Source organism: Dipodomys merriami, unplaced genomic scaffold (assembly GCF_024711535.1).
Source record: "Dipodomys merriami isolate MVZ:Mamm:240054 unplaced genomic scaffold, mDipMer1.0.p SCAF_2, whole genome shotgun sequence".
Classification (NCBI taxonomy): domain Eukaryota; kingdom Metazoa; phylum Chordata; class Mammalia; order Rodentia; family Heteromyidae; genus Dipodomys; species Dipodomys merriami.
This window is the reverse complement of record NW_027203381.1, coordinates 118,683,348-118,702,003: the sequence shown is the minus strand read 5'-3', so window position 1 is coordinate 118,702,003 and position 18,656 is coordinate 118,683,348. Positions and strand designations below refer to the sequence as shown.

Genomic DNA, 18,656 nt, shown 5'->3' with positions numbered 1-18,656 from the left:
TGGTGGTGGTGTTTGTCTTTGCTTTGGGGTTTTTTAAAGGTGGGGGAAGGGAGACACACAGAAAAGGAGGGAGGAAAGCTGAACAAATGCACTCTTGCTATTCACCACACACTATGTGGGGAATGAACTATGCAGCCTGCGAGGAGGGACAGGAGTGGGAAAGCGAAGGAAGGAGTGACCTGGTCCAAAAAAGGCTCGAACTCAGCTCCTGACTTATAAAATAACCTTTATGTAAAACACCTCGATAATAACAATAAGATTATACTTTTTTCAAAGGCAGAAATTTTTATTTTGTTGACTTCACATAGAACAGACAGACCAGGAAAAAGATGAACATGAAGACAAGACATTTTTACACACATCTCTTCTGGTCCCATCTTAGAAAATGCTTTGTTTCAAAACACTAGTTAAATGACCACCAAAGTAGTAAGAAACTACCACCAAGTAGCGAGGTCAAGAAAAGCAATACACATTTTGGGTTGTTTCCTTTTGCATTTATTAAAGAATGCATTACCCATTTCCAGTTCTTCTGTTTGTAGTGTGTGAGCTTTGTCCCCACAGCTAAGTCATTTGAGATAAAAATAAGCCTGACAAGGGAGCCACCAAAGTGTTGTTTTCTCCTCAATATCCAATCGTGACACAGGAATGCATGTAGCAGCATTACATTTCATCTTACTGTCAACCTAAGGAGCTCTGATTTGCCAGTCAATCTGAGAGTTCTGATTGATCCTAATTTTTTTCTTCTTGCTTCACTAATAATATGCAGATATAAATACCATCCTTAATAAGATTGAGAGCAATGAAAACATTTTTTTAAGTCATGGTAGAATACAGACATAGCTACCACTTACTGGATTAGCAAAGCAGGAGTGTTAGGTGATGAAAAATATCACCAGGATAAATGTGCAGGTTTTTACTCGGTAACTTTAAGGGGCTCACTAAAACCATGACAGTCTTAAAAGCCACATTCTACTTGGAACTTGGGGAACCGATTCCTCCTGTCACTGAATAGCATTAGCTCCCATCGCTCCAACCGACTTCTTCAGGGAATGTTGACAGAGCTGAAGTCTTGTCTCAGGATGGACAAGAACAAAGATGTCAGGGCGGCGTAAATCTTCACCCAAGCACAAGCGGACCGCACAGGAAGTCATTCTTATACTAAAGTGACATTCCTGACCTTCCGAGGACTGGCGATGTCAAAGGAAACCTGTGGACGACCCGCCCGGCCGGGCCGAGGCTTACTGAGATCCTGGCAACAAAAGATAAAGGATGGATTTAATTGGCTGAGCTCACAGCACGATTCTCACTGGAGGAAGCAAGCTCCGTCATCTCCTAAGATAAAATGAAGGCAGAGAAGGAACAAAAATGTTAAAAACACAGCTACTTCAGTATTTCCAATCACGCACACTCCGGGCACTCTCCAAACTCAGGGCTCAAAGAGCAATCCAATACAAGAACACACTAGGCAGACACAAAGATTCCCTGTTTTGCTCTTCGGTTTCCCTATGGGAGTGCTTGCCTTCTTTATGAACACATCAAACATTTCTGGACTTCTTTAAGCCGCACGTGATTCTTGTGCAAGGTGGACGGGGCCTGTGAACGGAAGCACTGAGCGAACCCGGAGCCCCTGCCTACCTCCTGGGTTAGCGTGCCTCCACGCTGACTTTTCCAGAAAACCAGGAAATCCCCCGGCAGGATGGAGGCCTGTCTGCTAGGAGACCCCCTCCCCATTAAACTGCGTACAACCCGTTTCCTCCACCAGCCTCAACCAGGCTGGCTCCGATTCCAGGCACAGTCGCTGCATTTAACGTCATAAATAATGCAGCTGCGCGGGATGAATTATTCAGGCTGCAAGGAACGTTCACGCAGGTTGAGGACAGAATGTGGCCCAAATCGATTGACTCCCAAGAACGGGAGGAATCCCAGGGCCTCTCAAAATGGCGCCTTTATGTGCTGAAGGTGCCGGAGACAAGTGTGGTTTGTCTCATTTCCCACTGTGGGTTGCACAGGTGTCCCGGCGTTTTACTAAATTTATTGCGTGCTTCTTTCTGCTGATCTAAACAAATGAGAGGGGTTCGTGGGAAAGGCCCCAATGAGGTTAGAATGGGTGACAGGCTAACCCTCTCAGCCTGACAGAAGGGCAGACACAACCACCCAACACAACCAGCAAGATTCACTGGCCGAGAGTCCCTATCTCTTCTTCTAGAAAGAGGAGAGAAAATGGTGACCAGTGTTTTCCATCTTCGTCCAGGTGCAAAACATTTGCAAACACTTTGGGGCACTGGTAACTCATGCCTGTAATCCTAGCTACTCAGGAGCCTGAGAGTTGAGGATCACAGTTCGAAGCCAGCCCCAGCAGGAAAATCTGTGTGACTTGTATTTCCAATGAAATACCAAAATTTAAAAAGCTGGAGGTGGAGGTGTGACTCAAGTGGTAGAATGCTAGCACACGCATGCACACGCATGTGCACACGTGCACGCACAGACACACACAAAGTTGCAAATATACAGATTTGTGGCGACACAGAAAAGAACTTGCCTTTCTCATTAACTGGATGCAAGTTTGAGTAAACGTGTGACGTCTGATACATTCGTGTTATCCCAGTGAGAAGCCACTGAGCTGACTGCGCTCTCCCGGCAGAATCCTCGTCTTGGAAACGCTGGTGTTACAGGCCCCACCCACAGACTCCATCATCATAGAAACAGGCAGCGAGAAGATGCCAGGGTTTGGTATATATAGATTTTGAAAATCAATCTCGCTACAAGTTGACACACTATCTGCAGCCTGGATCGCTCAGTGGAACACCTTCCCGAGGCAGCGCTGTGTAGGCCCTCTAAAGCACAGGAAGTTTGGGGACGCCACTGCCCACAAATGCTGGAGTGTTTTCATGCCTTGCCTTGCCCTTGGCACCAATGTTACACCTCAGAGTTTCCCGTGATGTATGGCAAGCTCAACAGGCATGTGAGGCTCGGGGTCCAAACACACCAATGTGAGAAGCCCCTGGACTCGAGGTTCTGGTTTAAAAAGAAGAGTCACGTGGTTCTACACCTCAACAAGAACTCTGCTTCCCTCCTAGCCCCTCTCCATTCCCACCTGTCCGGGAGGAGGTCAGAGGACCCTTACACTCAGCCACGGTCACAAGCCTACCAATTTGTTCAAAAAAAAAAAAAAAAAAAAAAGCAGAGATGCTCAGATTCCTCCCCACCTCAATCCTTCTGAGCCAGAAGAGCAGAGCTGGGGGTCAGGCCTCCGTCCCCTGGAGTCCGCACAGTGAGCCACACCTGCTCTTCCATCTTGCAATGTGCTTAGACAGAGGATCCCTGAAGAAAGCCACAGCTCCCAGACCACAGGGACGGAGCAACCTGCTGCGGACTCGATGACCTTCATCCATGACCCAATCATGAAGCTCTCTAGAGGACCGGTGAGGCCACATGACCCACAGGCCACCCAGCAGTGACTTCAAAACAAGCTCCAAGTGGAATGTCTGTCCTCCCCCCCAAAAAAAAAAATCCGCTCAGCCCTCAGCACCATCCATCTCAGTGAACTGCTCAGCCCTCAGCACCATCCATCTCAGTGAAGGGGCACTCCAGCCTCCTCCAGCCCTGACTCCATTCCTGAATCCCCAGAGACTCCTCACTCCCCCCGGGGAGATGCCAACCCCTCCATCTTCCAGTCTCACAAGCACAGATCTCACATGCGCTCCTCGCACTCAGCACTGAGCAGCCCTCCGAGAGCCACAGCATCTGAGAGCGGGGGATGGCTGGGCCTCAGGAGGTCCGGGCAGACAGGAGGGCAGAGCTGTCCGAAGTCCCTAGGAGACCTGGGCCTGAGGGGAACGAAGGAGCACCGGCCTGCGTTGCTTGTGATCCGGCCGACTGTGACGAGCATGTCCCCCATCGAGGCTCATGCTCCCACAGGGTGCACAGACGGCTACTTCACATCCACCACGGTGTTTGGAGCCACAGCGATGCGGTGGACAAGACCACCCCATGTCCTGGCCAGGCTGCCCACTCGACCCAGAGCTGAGGAAGGGAGACTCGTAAAGAGAAGAGGAGGCGGGAGGGTGGTCTGCCTCACCTGAGGAGAGCGGCTGCCCCCCGGCTCCGGGACGGCGCTGGGATCGGCAGACTTCGGAGGGAGTGAAGCAAGCTCTGTAAGGAGAGAATGTCCTGAGTACGAATGATGAAGACACGAGCCGCATGCTCTGACAACTGCACAAAGATGTCTGCTCGCATGAGTTCTCCTCCAATAACACAATCCTCGCCATGGCTACAGGGTGGATCTGGAATGTTCCCCCAAAGGCCAGGTATCAGAGGCTTGGTAGGATAAGGAGGGGCTGGAGCTTTAAAGGACTGGAGCTGGGGGGAGGATGTGGAGGGAACCTTGGGTGTCTCTCCCTCTCCCTCTCCCTCCTCCCTCCCCTCTCCCTCTCCCTCCTCCCTGTCCACCCTGTTGTGAGCAGCTCTGCTCCACCAGGCCCCTCCCTCCATGAGCAGCTTCATTGGAACTCAAGGAAGGGGCCATCAGATCCCAGACCAGAGCTCTGAGACTGTGATACACAAGAACCCTTTCCTCCCGTGAGTTGCTCGTCCCGGGAATTCGGTCACATGACGTGCAGAATTATAAATAGACTTTTTTTATTCCTGTGAAAATACATAATTTTACTACTTTGTTGCACGCAGAATAAAAATAGGGAAAACTGGCTCAAAACCAGTTCCTTTCTTGATACATTAGTCTCTCCCAGAGACAGAATGAACCCATGGCTTGAACAGCTAATTGGGGAAAAAATAAACACAGAGCAGAGAGGCACAAGGGGAAGAGGTTGGGGTTTAGCCACTCTGGGTCAAGTACTTGCTTCACTGCCCAGGCAAATAAATAGTCACAATAAATTTTGCCAAACATTGTGTTTGCATTATCAAAGAAATGCTTTGCGGAACTTTTTTTTTTATCTAAAGAACATCTTCTGGAATGCATAGGCGAAGCTGGCGTAAAAAGCAAAGGACAGCCTCCCAAAAAGAGTCCCAATCTCGACAAAAATCATTTTGGGGGGGTGCTGCCTGGACAGCATGAAGGCCTTGAGTTCAAACTCCAGCACTGCCAGAAAAAGAAAGAAAAGAAGAGAGGTTTAATTTAGTTCTGTGGTCCTGCTCCTGGGGCTCGAACTCAAGACCTGGACACTGTCCCTGAAACTTTTGTGCTCAAGGCTAGCATTCTACCAGCTGAGCTACAGCTTTACTTCCAGCTTTTTGGGAGACAAGAATCTCATCCCTGCCCAGGCTGGCTTTGAGCCATGATCCTCAGATCTCAGCCTCCTGAGTAGCTAGGATGACAGGCGTGAGCCACCAAAACCTAGCAAGAAAGGAAGAAGTTTTGAGCATGCATGCACACACACACACAACACTCAACACACACCAGCAAGGGTGTGTCGGCTGACAATCTCTCCATGGCATTGTCTTGCCAGGCGTTTTGTGCAGGTGGACTTCCTTTCAGACTGTTTATCCCTGGCCAACTCAGCCTAACCCCCCTCATACTCAGCCTAACCCCCCTCATCAACCGGCCTGGCTGCTCCAATGTGACCTTCTGAGTCCCCACCCCCTCATGACCATGTGAGAATGGGATCCTACAGAAAGACTTTCCAAAAGTAAGCTTAGCATGCCGACATTCCCCAACGTCCTGATCCACTGAGTTGGAGCAGACATTTCCTCCTTGCCACATTGCAGTTTTACCTGATCTGCTTCAAGTCCAAAGGAGGTTTCTGCCGACAGGTTAAAAGACCACCCCACACATTGTAAAGCAGAGGTTATTCAAAGAAAATCATGAATAGGTGCTGGTGGCTCATGCTTGTAATCCTAGCTACTCAGGAGACTGAGATCTGAGGATTGTGGTTCAAAGCCAGCCTGGGCAGGAAATGCCCAGTGGAGTCTTATGTCCAATTTATCACAAAAAGTTCGAATGGAACTGTGGCTCAAGTGATAGAGCACTAGCCTTCAGCAGAAAAAGTTCAAGGACAGCGCTCAGGCCCTGAGTTCAAACCCCAGTACTGGTGTGCGCACGTGTGCACACACATGAACAGAGAATGAAGAATTTCCTTAAGCTTTCAGATACACTTTAAGCTATAGATAAACAGGCAAGTTTTTCCCTCCACTGCTAAGTTTACTCTAGAATGTTCCTAATTCTAGAATCTTTCCCTTGAGAATTATCCAACCTTTAATCTCCACCAATGGCTGAGCCACGGGCCAGGAGAAGCTGGTCTCTGGTCACCCGGGAGACTCATGACACATTTCCCTGCAGGTCCACCACCATCCCTACCCTCCCTACTCACGTGCAGCCTTGGGCTCATCCGAGCTATATCCATAGTTCTCATTTCCCCTCTTTAGCTTGCTGTCAACAGCATCTCTGGTTGTCTTCGCAGTTGCAGATTTTCTAAAATTAAATCATTGTATCATCAAACACTACCTGGGGCTGGAGATCTGGTTTGCATGTTTTCTTATACACTGAACTTGTACACTGAGCTGAGCCACTGCCTTCACAGCGGTGCACACGGCCTGCCTGTGCATACCCACCACGGGGGCATCCCCCTGTGACAGGTGCACACGGCCTGCCTGTCCCCCACGGGGACATCCTCCTGCCTTCCACAGCAGTGCACACCCTGTGCACACACACCCACAGGGGCGTCCCCCTGTGACAGGTGCAGACAGGTGCATGAACACTCCAGAAGCCATTGGCCAAATAAAGCAGGGATTGGGAAACTCCAATCCCTGAGTCCCATCTGGCTTGCCACCTGATCTTTATAAATAAAGTTTAATTGAAACATCACCTGTCTTCATATTATCCACAGCTGATTTCAGAGTTGAGACCTCACAGGGACCAGATGGTTGGCAAAAACAAAAGAATTTACAATGCTGCCTTGCTATAGAAAAAGTGCGCCAATCTCCGAAACAAATGCAGGTCGGAAGTCGTGGGGAAGGGAAGTGTGGGAATGGGGATCTAGAGAACTCAAAGCGCTATCCTCAACACCCACCGATTTCTTCCAAGGGAATAATCATAGATGTGTGGAAACACTTCCTTGTGTGAGTTACGCGTAAGGGAATAGCACAAGTGATGCAGCTGGTCGTTGGCAAAAGAAAAGACAACGTATCTCCTGGGATGAGTTTTCATGCAGTCTAGTAAGAACCTCGGGCCTGGCTGAAGGGACAGCCCAGGCATACCAGAGGGGAATCCCAGACACCACACAGGAGCAGCCTGCATGAGAACGCTCACTGTGACACTCCGTTCATAATGACCCCAACTTGGAAACAGGGTCTGTTGACTGCGCATGCTAGTGCATGTCTGTAGTCTCAGCTATACAGGAGGCTTAGGTAGAAGGGACTGCAGTCTGAGACTAGCCCTGAGCAAAGAGCATAAACAAACTAAAGCCAAAAGGGCTGGAGATGGGGGTCAAATGGTAGAGCAGCTGCCTAGCAGACATAAGACTCTGAGTTCAAATCCCAGTGTGGCAAAAAGTATTATATTATTATTATTACTACTACTACCACTGCTTCTATTATTACCCCAAGCCCATTTAAGGCAAAAGGAGAAAACAAATTTGCCCAGGATGTGGAATCACATGAGCATAAAACGCCTAGATCTGTTTGTGGCTCAGGAGGAAGACTTAAATGAGCACACGGGATATATTCTATCTCCAATAACCTGTGAGTCACATCTCTGGGTGTGGGGAGGGGGGCTATCACCTGTGGGGAGGAGCTCACGTGCCATGGGTCTGTGAGGGATCTGTGGGGTGCTGAGGATGGATTTCAGTGGTCAAGACCCCACTACCTGAGCTGAGGTACCGCTAAGATGCGTGCTCTCTCTGTGCTACACTTCCTCCAAAAGCTCTATCAGACAAACAAAGGAAAAATGTTAGAGACAAGCATTTATTAGCAGATATACTCTGCAGAATAGTGTCTAGTGAAAAAAGCAAGCCATGCTTACTGTGGTCCATATTTTACTAAATACCCACGTCTGCACAGCAGTGCGCATGTGAATACGCACGTGCAAACACACTCATACTCTGCTGGCAATGGTCACCTCTAGATAGTAGAACTGGGGTGAACTTGCTATTTCTTTACTGTAGGCTAGCATTCTACCCTATGAGCCACGTTTCCAGCCCAGCTTCTTGCTGGTTAACAGGAGATAAGAGTTTCAGGGACTTTCCTGCTCAGGCTGACTCTGAACTGTGATCCTCGGATCTCAGCCTCCTGAGTAGCTAGGATTACAGGCGTGAGCCACTGGCATTATTTCTAGTATCTATTGCATTTAATTTTTAGACAATAAATGTGCACCAATTCTATTTTTGTAACTAGGTAGGGTCATTTTAATACGAAAGATGTCTGCGAGAACCTGGACTGAACGATGTGGACACACTGGTAGGAACAAGCAGGTAGATGTGGTCAGCAATGAGCTGCCTGCCTCATCTGGGCCAGGACCAACGGGACAGGGAGAGCACACACAGACAGAGCCCATGGTCCACCCTTTCCCCAGGTCCAGGAGAATTGCTTAGCCTCCCTATCTCTGCGTGTATGCGTGCACATGCGTGTGCACATGTGTGTGACACCTGCGTTAGCTGCTATCATCGCCACCTCGAGGTTCTCTTATGGCTGTTGGTTCCCCACCCCATATCCCACGGCCCTTGATTGCTTCACTATGTTCTGAAATCCCCAACGATCCTCCAAGAGCAGAAACAGAAGGCGCTGGGGCAGTGGGCAGTGCTGGGCCGAGTCATAGCTGGTCACCAGGAGAAACACAGGAGGACTGAGCAGCTGGGGCCTCTTTCCTGCCTCTTCCCCCGCCCAGTCAGAGGCACGAGTTTTCAGACCTGCAGGGTGGGATTCTCGGACCAACCCCCACTCTGAGAGCCCCGTTATTTGTCGGGCAGGGGGAGCTGCATACGTAGCCCCCCTGACCCTCGGTGATTGCCCACATCCACCTACTCTACTGTCGAGAGCATGTTGGATTATCTAATAAATACCTCGCGTGGCTGTGAGGACGCCCGGCTGAACCAGCGCCTCCTGAGAAGCCTCCCTCCAAGCGTCTGCCGAGGGTCACGCTGTCTGTCATGTCCTGCTGCCTGTCCTGAGCTCCATCACCTTAAGAGTGCTTTCAGCTACGGCTGGGCAGCGGGAACCCAGGGCTCAGCCCCCACCCTCCCCCCCAGGTGGATGGACCAGTCAGTGAACATTGCCCAGTGTGCCTGCCTGAGCCATGCATCCAGCCTGGCCTGCTCCCCACTGCCCCAGAAATCCCAGCAGGCCCCCTGCTGGTGGCCACAGGCGGGACCCAGGGGTGGGGACAAGAGCTGTGGTGCACAGCACCCTCCTGTGGAGAGAGTTGCACATGGCAGGCACTAGGAGACTCCGCCTCCCCGTGAGCCAGAGCAAGTCAGAGGTAGGCAGCTCCACCCACTTGTGCTGAATATATAATCAGTGTTGCCTGTGAGTTTGTGGTTGGCATAGGGTTTTTGTTGGGTTTTTTTTTTTTTTAGTCTCGTCTATTTTCAGTACTCAGTTTTAAGAAGCATAATCCTTAAAACGCCACAGTTAGGTGTGGGTGTGTGTTGGTTGGTTATGTTTGACCAAAAAGACAAATGTGGTTGCAAACTTACCTTATTTCATTTTGATAACTAGATTCTAGATGGAGGAAAGAAGAAGAAAAGGCAATTAGAAAAATAAGGTTATTCATTCAAAAAAGAATACATCATTGATTTTTAATGGGCCTTATATTAGCAGTTTGAACAAACACATGTTACATGACCCCATACCAGAGTGTCAACTGGCTCCTAAGCATAAGTAAAATAGGATTCACTGTTATCTAGCAAAGGGGAATAATCTGAGTAATTGAAATGGTATAGGTACCCAGTGTACACCTAGTGAATGAATACTGGATTTGATTAGCAAGATAATCAACAGCTCATCACCAAGATGGACTGTTTTACTAATGACAGCTGCTATTTATTATTTACTATGTGCCTCACACCAGAACTGTACAAACACTTTAGTTAATGAATGCCATCATATTTTAACAGGATGGCCACCATTAGGTTAGTATTACCCTATTTCTTTAATTCTAAGATACATTTTCACTAAATAGTAGCAATTCATATGGCATAGCACACACACAGAAAAAGCTGTGATTACTATTTCTAATCAATGGCTTTCTGGGCCAGAAAGAATCTTGAATGTGAAGATGTAAAACCCCAGCATCTGTCTCAAGAGCTGCGTTCCTTACCCAGAACTCCCAAAGACCAACAAGACACCCATTTTCTTTATCTCAGGATAGTGTCCTCACTCGATTCCAGTTCGAATAATGTCTTCCTGCTCACATCTCCACCTTGGAGCCGATTTTGGTTTAATTTCAGGGGAGTTAGGTACCCCTCCATCAGGCACCCACAGGGATACAGGAAAGCTACTGACACCCCACAAAAGCAGGGCCGGGGGGCTGGCCTCAGGTCCCCCGCTCTACACACGAAGGCCCCCAAGCCCGGCTAGGTGGGAACCTCTGTCCTTCCCAACCGTTCCTCCATTAGCCAGAGGCACACTGAGGTTCTCCAGGTATGAGCAGGACACCGGGAACTACGTTTTGGACAAAAGATGTTTACTAACTTGAAGCATGGGTGTACTCTCCCTAGAAAATCCAGCAGCACTCGAGTTCTTGCATTTTGCTAAGATATCGTGTCATTTCCACTGAGCCACGGCTGGCGGTGGAACGGGAGCACTGTAAGTGAGTCAGGGCAGACCCTGGCCACAGCCCCGGACTGGCTACGGAGAAGAGGGAGGGGCCGGCTGTCCCTCCAGCCAACACCACAAAGCCACACAAAGGGGCAAACCCAGGAGGGATCACAGGAGCGTGAAGATGCTTGATCCTCACAGTCAGTCTAAGATGACGGCTTGTCACAGGGTGAGAAATGCTGAGGGAATGGACAGGCACCCTCCGCATGGCATGTGTGGGGCCACGGGGACTTTCATCAAGGCTTTGTGACCCGCAGGGGCAGACAAGGCCCCAGGGGAGCAGAAAGTCCAAGGGGCCAGGAACCCCGCTATTCCACAGGAGACGAGGTCACAGACCCCAGCGACAGTGTGCCATCACCTCTGGATGAAAACTGAGGCTGTCTCCACAACCTGGAGAAAATCCACGGTGCTTCCCCAGAGCCGGCCATCGAGTGAGATCACCGCGGGACAGAAGCAAACTCCCACCTCATCTATGTCAATACGAGTTTACCGCTTGGCTTGAGCTTCTTCTGCTCATGACTAGCGCTCTACCACTTGAGCCACAGCACTACTTCCAGTTTTCTGGTGGTTAATTGAGGCCAAGAGTCTCACGGACTTTCCTGCCGTGGCTGGCTGTGAACCGCCATCCTCAGATCTCAGCCTCCTGAGTAGCTAGGATGACAGGCATGAGCCACTTCTGCTTCTCAAGGAATAAACTTGGACCACAGAATGAATCTCCCACGCACAAACACAGCCTATGGAGGAGCCAGGGCCCACCCACAGCCCAGCTCAGACTGGCCCACGCCGTTCACATGCACTGTCCAGTAAGCGGTGTCCGTGTACCGCGGTGCGATGCCCGGTATGCGCCACGGGTGCCCTCGGATGGCAGCGAGGGCCACAACAGTGACAACCACAAGGCCACCCACAGGCTCCCCATCATCGCATCTCAGGAAATACAACTGGGCTGAGGAAGCTATCCAACGAGGAGAAAGTGAAAGAAAGGACGATGAGGACGGACACACTTTCAGATCTTAGAAAGTTCTAGGCCATCCCATGACAGAGCGTCTGAGGCTCAATAATTACAGCTGCCTAACTCCCTCATGACCAGGCCATGGCACCCACAATTCCACGTAGCTCAGCGCTCTCTTTCAAAGAAGAGAAATGCGCATTCATGCTAAGGAACTTAATACTACTGTTGTTATTAACCACAGGCCTCTCTCCCCCCCATACACCATTATTCTATAGTCCTCAAACTTGCAATCCTCCTGCCTCAGCCTCCCAAGACCTGAGATTAAAGGCGCACACCACCAGACCTGGCTAGGATCAAAGGCATAGGAGGAAAGGCTTCATCTCTCAAAGGCTTCACCTGTCTTTTGAAAGAACTGGTGAGCTCATTCATTTCAACTACCTGTTCCAAAAGTTCAAAACTACATTTAAATTTCTATGGGGAAAAAATTACCTTTTTTGTCTTTTCCAGACACGCAGCAGCAGCAGAATATTATAATCAGAACAATGATCAGGATCAAAAGCAGCGACAGAGAGACTGCCAGCAGAGCTATGGCCCAGGTGGGCAGTGCGGCTCCTGGCTTATCAACAGCGTCTATGAGGTCGAAGAGAGAAAATGCATTAGTGATGTCTGCACCATTCCAGATCTCGCATTCTGTTGCCTCATTCGAGACCACATTATGGTTACCAGTGATATTGGAACTCCTCTCCTGAGGGGTCCCAGCCCAGCTTCCTGTTGGTGTGTAATTACTCAGTATCTGGAATGACCGTATTTGTCACAGCCAAGAGAGAGCTGCTGAGCCAGTCAACCAGCCCACACTTTATTTGGTTAATGCCTCTCACTTTCCCGGGAGGCAGATCAGGCTGGGCCAAGAAGCCAACAGCCTGGGCTTGGCGTAGGGATTGTCTTACGGACAAGAATGGGGAATAACATCGCCTCTGTCTTCTCCACCATTTGCAGTTCCACAGCACAAAGGAAATCAGGGCGCACTGAGAGAGGGTCACTTCCAGAGGACCTGGGGTGCACAACTTTCACCGAAGCCTCCCAAACCCCTGCAACGCTCTACCACCCGTGGGTGGCTTTCTCTGGACTCTCCTGAGCTACCCTCTTTACCATCTGCCTTCCCTGCTTCTTGAGACCATAGTCGGGAGAGGAGAAGATAAAAGGGGAGGGCAGGTCGAGCAAGCAGGAAGTTAAAGAGAGATACGGAGGGAAGGAAAAAGAGAAGAAAACCCACCTGGGGTGGTGGTTGTTATAACCAAATCTTAGATCTGGGTAATATCATTTTATGTGGTTATCTAACTCGGGTCTTGAACTCTGGGCCTGGGCACTGTCCCTCAGCTCTTCAGCTCAAGGTGAGCGCTCTACCACTTGAGCCACAGCACCACATCTGGGACCTTCCTGCCCGGGCTGGCTTTGTACCTCAATCCTCAGATCTTAGCCTCCTGAGCAGCTAGGATGACAGGTGTGAGCCACCAGCGCCCGGCTCTCTAACTCAATTTTTAAATTTAAATTATGTGCAATTGAATATTCAGTGCCTGAGCTGCTGACCTCAAGTGCTCAGCCGCCACAGACATAGGGCGCTTCCCGAATCACGGGCTTGTGGGCAGGACACAGTATTCCCAAGAGAGCCCTTCCCTGGCATTTCACCACACGGAGGCCAAACCGCACTTAAGTTGTGCTTAATTGTGAACCACTGCTTAACCGTAGTCTGTCTTTCCACCCTGAGTGTTTAGGTGGCATCTCAATGAAAGTGCATTCTGTGTGGGTCCTTACAAAATGTTAACCGGCTTCCTTAGAAGAGACATGGGGCCGCCCTGGAACCCCTGGCCATCAGTATTTTGGAGCCAGAATCTAGAGTTTTGAAAGCTGTGGTTTGTTAACCTTGTGTCCATATTACATGGTCAAGGCCAGTGTCTCAGCCACCCCCACCCCCACCCACCCCACCCCTGCCTGGAAGCCGAGGCCCAGCTACCGGTGGGAATAACCCACCGGCTCATCTGAAAACACGTGCTGAAACCCAAGGAACTCCGTGCTTGGGAAAATTACATAACATTTTAAAGATCATTTGTCTTTGTCCCTTTTATGAGAGCTACTCTGCTTACCTGAAAGGATTTCTTTGAACTTCTCACCAAGAAATTAATAAACACTAAATCATTTTGACAAGTTTCTTTTCTTAATGCCTCACGTACATTGTTATCGTGAATGAATAGGCAATCCATGGCTGTTGCTTCCATTTCTTCTTATATTTTCTACTGTCTAAGTTGGACTTAGCTCCTTCAAGTCTAAGGACTATGGCTCATTTTTTCCCTTATGTCCCAAGCATCTGGAGAATATCACTCATTGGTAGATGGATGGAGGGAAGGAGGGAGGGAAGGAAGGAATGAGAAGGTAGGTGGGTGGGTGTTTGAAGAAAGGCATGGATGGATGGACAGATGAATGAACAGATGGACAGATAAGAGAACAGATGGACAGATGAGTGAACAGATGGACAGACGGTTGGGTGGGGGAAGGAGGGAGGGAGGGTAAGGGGGAGGGAGGGAGGGAAAGGGGGAGGGAGGGAGGGACAGATGGACACATGGTTGGGTGGGTGGATGGATGGGTGGATGGATGGATGGATGGATGGTTGGGTGGGTGGGTGGGTGGGTAGATGGATGGGTAGATTGAGTAGATGAGTAGGTAGATGGATGGGTGGATGGATTGGGTGGATGGAGAGAGAGAGAGGAAGATAGGGAGGGAGGTTGGAGGAAGGGAAAGATGGATGGATGGTGGATAGATGGATTGGTGTGTGGATGGGTAAATGGATGGATAGATAGATGGATGGGGAGAAGGAAAGGAGAGATGGAGAAGGGATGGAGGGATGGATGGACTGATTATGAGGCTGTTCCCTTCTGACTTTCCATAGAAAAATCTATGAGCAACGTAGTCAGCTGTAGCTCAGAAAATCAAATTGTCCCCATATCAAGGCATCCAGAGAAGAATTGTGGGATTATAGAAAGGCCAAAGTATTTTCCTTACACCCTCTATTTCCTCTTCCCCACTGACTCCCAGAGATGGGCTGGGGCAGAGACAAGGAAAAAGGAGCAAACTGATCCTCTTCCCACACCACACCTCTCCGGCCTAAGCCAGATCACTGACTGGCACCGCGAATCTGGGCACACCAGTGCCCAGTGGGCCTTTTCCCTTACTTGACAGACAGCAGGACCCAAGAACCATCTGGAAGGCCCTCCTACGTGCAGCTCAAGGCCACCCCCAGCAATGCCGGCATGGGTCTCAAGCGGCACCCCAGAGATTCGGATTCAGGAGGAAGATGGTCCACGCTTGGCCAATCCCCGTGTGTGGCCAAAGTAGGAATGCTGCCTGGGCAGCCCACACGTCACAGGACGCTCTACGTTCCTCTCCACGCTGGGGCAGAATGGCGCCGACCGTGTTCCCCACCAAGGGCTTGCAGCTGAAGGAACCTCTGACTGCCCGGGCGCTGGGCTGGCCATGGTGGAACCCGCCAATCTCTCGGCCACTGTTTACTCGCTGTGTTATCTTTAGCCTTCGCTGGCTCACCTGGTGAAGCATTCCTGCTTTGCCAGCTGAACCAGCTGAGGAGGGTGGAGTGTGCAGTGGTCACTGAAAACCCAGTTAGGCGGACGCTCACAAGCTAGCGTGTGTAAATACTGTCCGGGGCCATGATTAGGGGCAGGTGGGAGACCACACGTGTGTTGACTTACTGGCCCTCCCTTTCCTGCTGGAGATAAATATGCCGTCTGCAGTCTGTGCCCCACCCGATCTGGACCTGACCACCTTTCCTCCGGCCCACAGAGACCCCCGTGTCACTGTGGGAGCGTCGGGCAGGAAGCGAGGCCACGGCGTTGTGGCTCCCGACTGAGTCTGGGGGGAGGCGTCTCGCGCACGCCTCCTCCGCTCGCTTGCTCTCAGCCAGCAGTTCAGCAGTTCAGCAGAGCCACCCACAGGTGCCCCCTTCCCTCCCACAACAGTCGCCAAACGCCGACCACCACAAAGCCTTTGTGGGCCACGTCGCTCCTTCCTCTGCTCCGTTTGCCGGCTCTCTCTGTCGGAAGTCTGTTTTCCCCAGAGTCTCACACCTAGGGGAGACTTCCGCTCACACATCCCCTCCAACACCGCGGGGCCCAGAGTGTTAGTGTGTGAGGCGGCTCGAGTTAGTAGTGCTAGAGCCTCAGGAGTAAGTATGAGTAATTTTAGTAGCAATTTTAATTTCATGTATCCCATGTATGTACATGTGTGTGCATGTGGAGTGTGTATGCATGTGTGTGTGATATGCACAAACATGTGTCTGTATATAAGCATGTGCATGTAAACAAATGTGCATACTCAATTATACACACACATCAGACATATATATGGCCCCGTTCCATACAGCATATGGAATAAATGTGTCTATATCTGCATATGTGTAGAACACTGTAGAAATTTTGTTTGGTGTAAGGCATGCATTTGGTCACCTATGGTGACTCTGACCAGGCTAGGAGAGAAGTGCTCTGTTCCCCTCCCACCCCTTTTCCAGGAAGAACCCTGGGCCCCCAGGAGCGGCTGGAGCGTAGAGCCCCGTGCTGCGTGAGGGAGGAAGGTCAGCCGGTCACTCTTCCCACACCCCACCCCACCCCGAAATTGCCGCTTCCCACAAAACACATTCCACTCTGCAATCACAACACCCCACAAGGAGCCTGTGGGTCCCCACAGTGCATCTGTACCGCCCGTTACACAGCCCACACCCATGCCAGTGTCCCAGGAACCCCAGGGGTCACCGGCCGCCCCCGAGGGCCAGGACAGCAAGCTGGGGCGCCGCCAGCCCCCAGCTCCATGGCTGCCTGTGGTGCTCTACCTTGGCATGAATTATGCAACGGGGGAAAAATCCATCTTTTAAAGCACAGCTCTGAAATCTCCTAATACGCTTCTCTGCAAAGGAGCCTGTGGATCTAGAAACCAAAGCAGACTTTCTGGCTGTAACATCCCCCCGACCCCAGGGGCCTTCCTACACTGCCATCTCTTTCTTCTTTCCTTCCAGAAAGGAAAGCGCTCCTTCCTTGCACTCCCAGGCCAGAAAGATGGCCAGACAGAGCCCCACCCTATCCCTAACAAACCCTGGACCACTGGCAGCTTTCCAGGATCTCGGCTGGTCCCCTACTGGCTCAGCAGCCAGCTCTGCCAGCCAGGCCCGCGCTGAAGTCTGCAGCTAATACAACTTGGATAAAACACGCAACATGTGGCCAGCCGCCCGCTGCTCTGGGTCTTGATGAATAATTTAGACAAGAATTACCCTTTTCCAAATGAGTCCAATAAAGCAAGACTCACTGCAGCCTGCCCACCCAAAGAGCCTTCCTTCCCAGCCTCCAGCTGCCACAATTAAGGCTCTGGTCCTAGTCTATGAAGAACGCCACTGCGCTGATCCTGATCTGGGGAAATTAAAGGTGCCTCCCCTTGCCCTTCCCCTACAGGAGAAGAAATTTGCGGGCAAGCCGATCCCTCAACCCCATTTCGATCGAGCCGTCGCAGGGCTGCGCCGTTACCTTGTTAAATGGTGCTGTCAATAGTCAATTTTAGTCCATTTAGGGCTAATGGAACTTTTTTTTTTCAATCTTCCCTTTCAAAGCCTGCACCCAACTTCTATTATAGTTAAGTAGCTTAAAGACAAAGAGGGGTTGGCGCCTTGGAGGGCTGATGCCAGGGTGGGATAGGGGAGGGTAAAATGAAGCTGGAACATTCTAGTAGGCCCAGTGTTTAATGACTGATAGGAAAATGTCAAAGGGATCCCTGAGCCAACCAGCAAGGACTCCCACGGACAAAACTGGTCTGGCTGAGCATGGAACTGAATCATGACAGGAACGGTTAACATGGATGGAACCAAAGCAGGCTAAAAGGAAAAGGGAGGGAGGGAGAGAGGGAGGGCAGAGATGCCCAAAATAAACAGGAGAAAGAGAAGCAAGATTCTCACTTGGTCTTTGTGTGCAGTCTGGGCCAGATTAAACTACATTCCCTTAAATATAATGGGCAGGAATAAATTATCCCTGACCTACAGAAGCCTGGGCCCACAGGCCTCTAGCTGGAAAGGGCTGACATTACCACAGCTACCCCTGAGCGTCCTGGAACCTGAGTGCCCCAGAGAACCTCGGCATCTGCGCACACTGCTTCTCCACACGACCTCCAGGAACCAGGGGAGAGGCAGGGCCCCCGGGGAGCTGCCCCCTGCCACCCCGAGCTCCAGCTCCAACACAAGGAGGCCCGTCTCTAGTTGAAGCTCCTCAGCCTGTGCTGTTTGTCACGGCAGCCACAGGAGACTCATACTGCTCACACACGGTGGGTGGCAGGGATGGGGGCAGGTCCTGGTGACAGTCTGCCAGGGCTGGCCCCGCAGAGGACTGTCCCACAGACCTGGACAGACCCCCAGACCACACCCTCCTTCACCCAGACTCACAACAGAGACCCACAGCAGGGTTGAGGTGCATATAGTGAACATTCAAGGAGGATTTAACACAGTACATTGTACACACTATAGAGTACTGTTTGTTGTTATTCATTGTTGTTGTTTGTAGTAGTAGTACTCTTTACTTTGACCATAAACTTTGTTCTGAACTTTGAAAGACTTTAAGTCATGGTATTTTCAGTGTGGACCAAGAGAAAAGCTATTCTTAGCTTCTAAGCCCTGCTCTGCTGGTTTCGCTATGCAACCTTGATTAAAATATGACTCATGCAGAAACTCCCTTTCCTTACTCTCGAGACTAAGGGATAAAGGTACATTTCTAGCCAGGTACCAGTGACTCATACCTTAGTCTTAGCTAATCAAGAAGCAGAGATCTGAGGATCAAGGTTCAAAACCAGCCCAGGTAGGAAAGTCCATGAGCCCTTATCTCCAATGAACCACCCAAAAACACCAGAA

The 18,656-nt window shown here is 50.5% G+C and overlaps 1 protein-coding gene across 4 annotated transcripts in view; it reads right to left on the bottom strand.

Annotated features, from left to right (window-relative positions):
- Positions 1 to 472: 472 nt before the first annotated feature.
- The window catches only part of Igsf5 (immunoglobulin superfamily member 5), a 28,107-nt gene continuing 9,923 nt past the window's right edge, over positions 473 to 18,656 (bottom strand). For all 4 annotated transcript variants that reach the window (XM_070030723.1, XM_070030726.1, XM_070030724.1 and 1 more), the window contains 5 exons: positions 12,203 to 12,343; positions 9,642 to 9,666; positions 6,324 to 6,424; positions 4,079 to 4,152; positions 473 to 1,249 (listed from right to left, as the gene is read on the bottom strand). In XM_070030723.1, the coding sequence (XP_069886824.1) occupies positions 1,154 to 1,249; positions 4,079 to 4,152; positions 6,324 to 6,424; positions 9,642 to 9,666; positions 12,203 to 12,343 (437 nt within the window). In that variant the 3' untranslated portion in view covers positions 473 to 1,153. The remainder of the gene's footprint in view (positions 1,250 to 4,078; positions 4,153 to 6,323; positions 6,425 to 9,641; positions 9,667 to 12,202; positions 12,344 to 18,656) is intronic.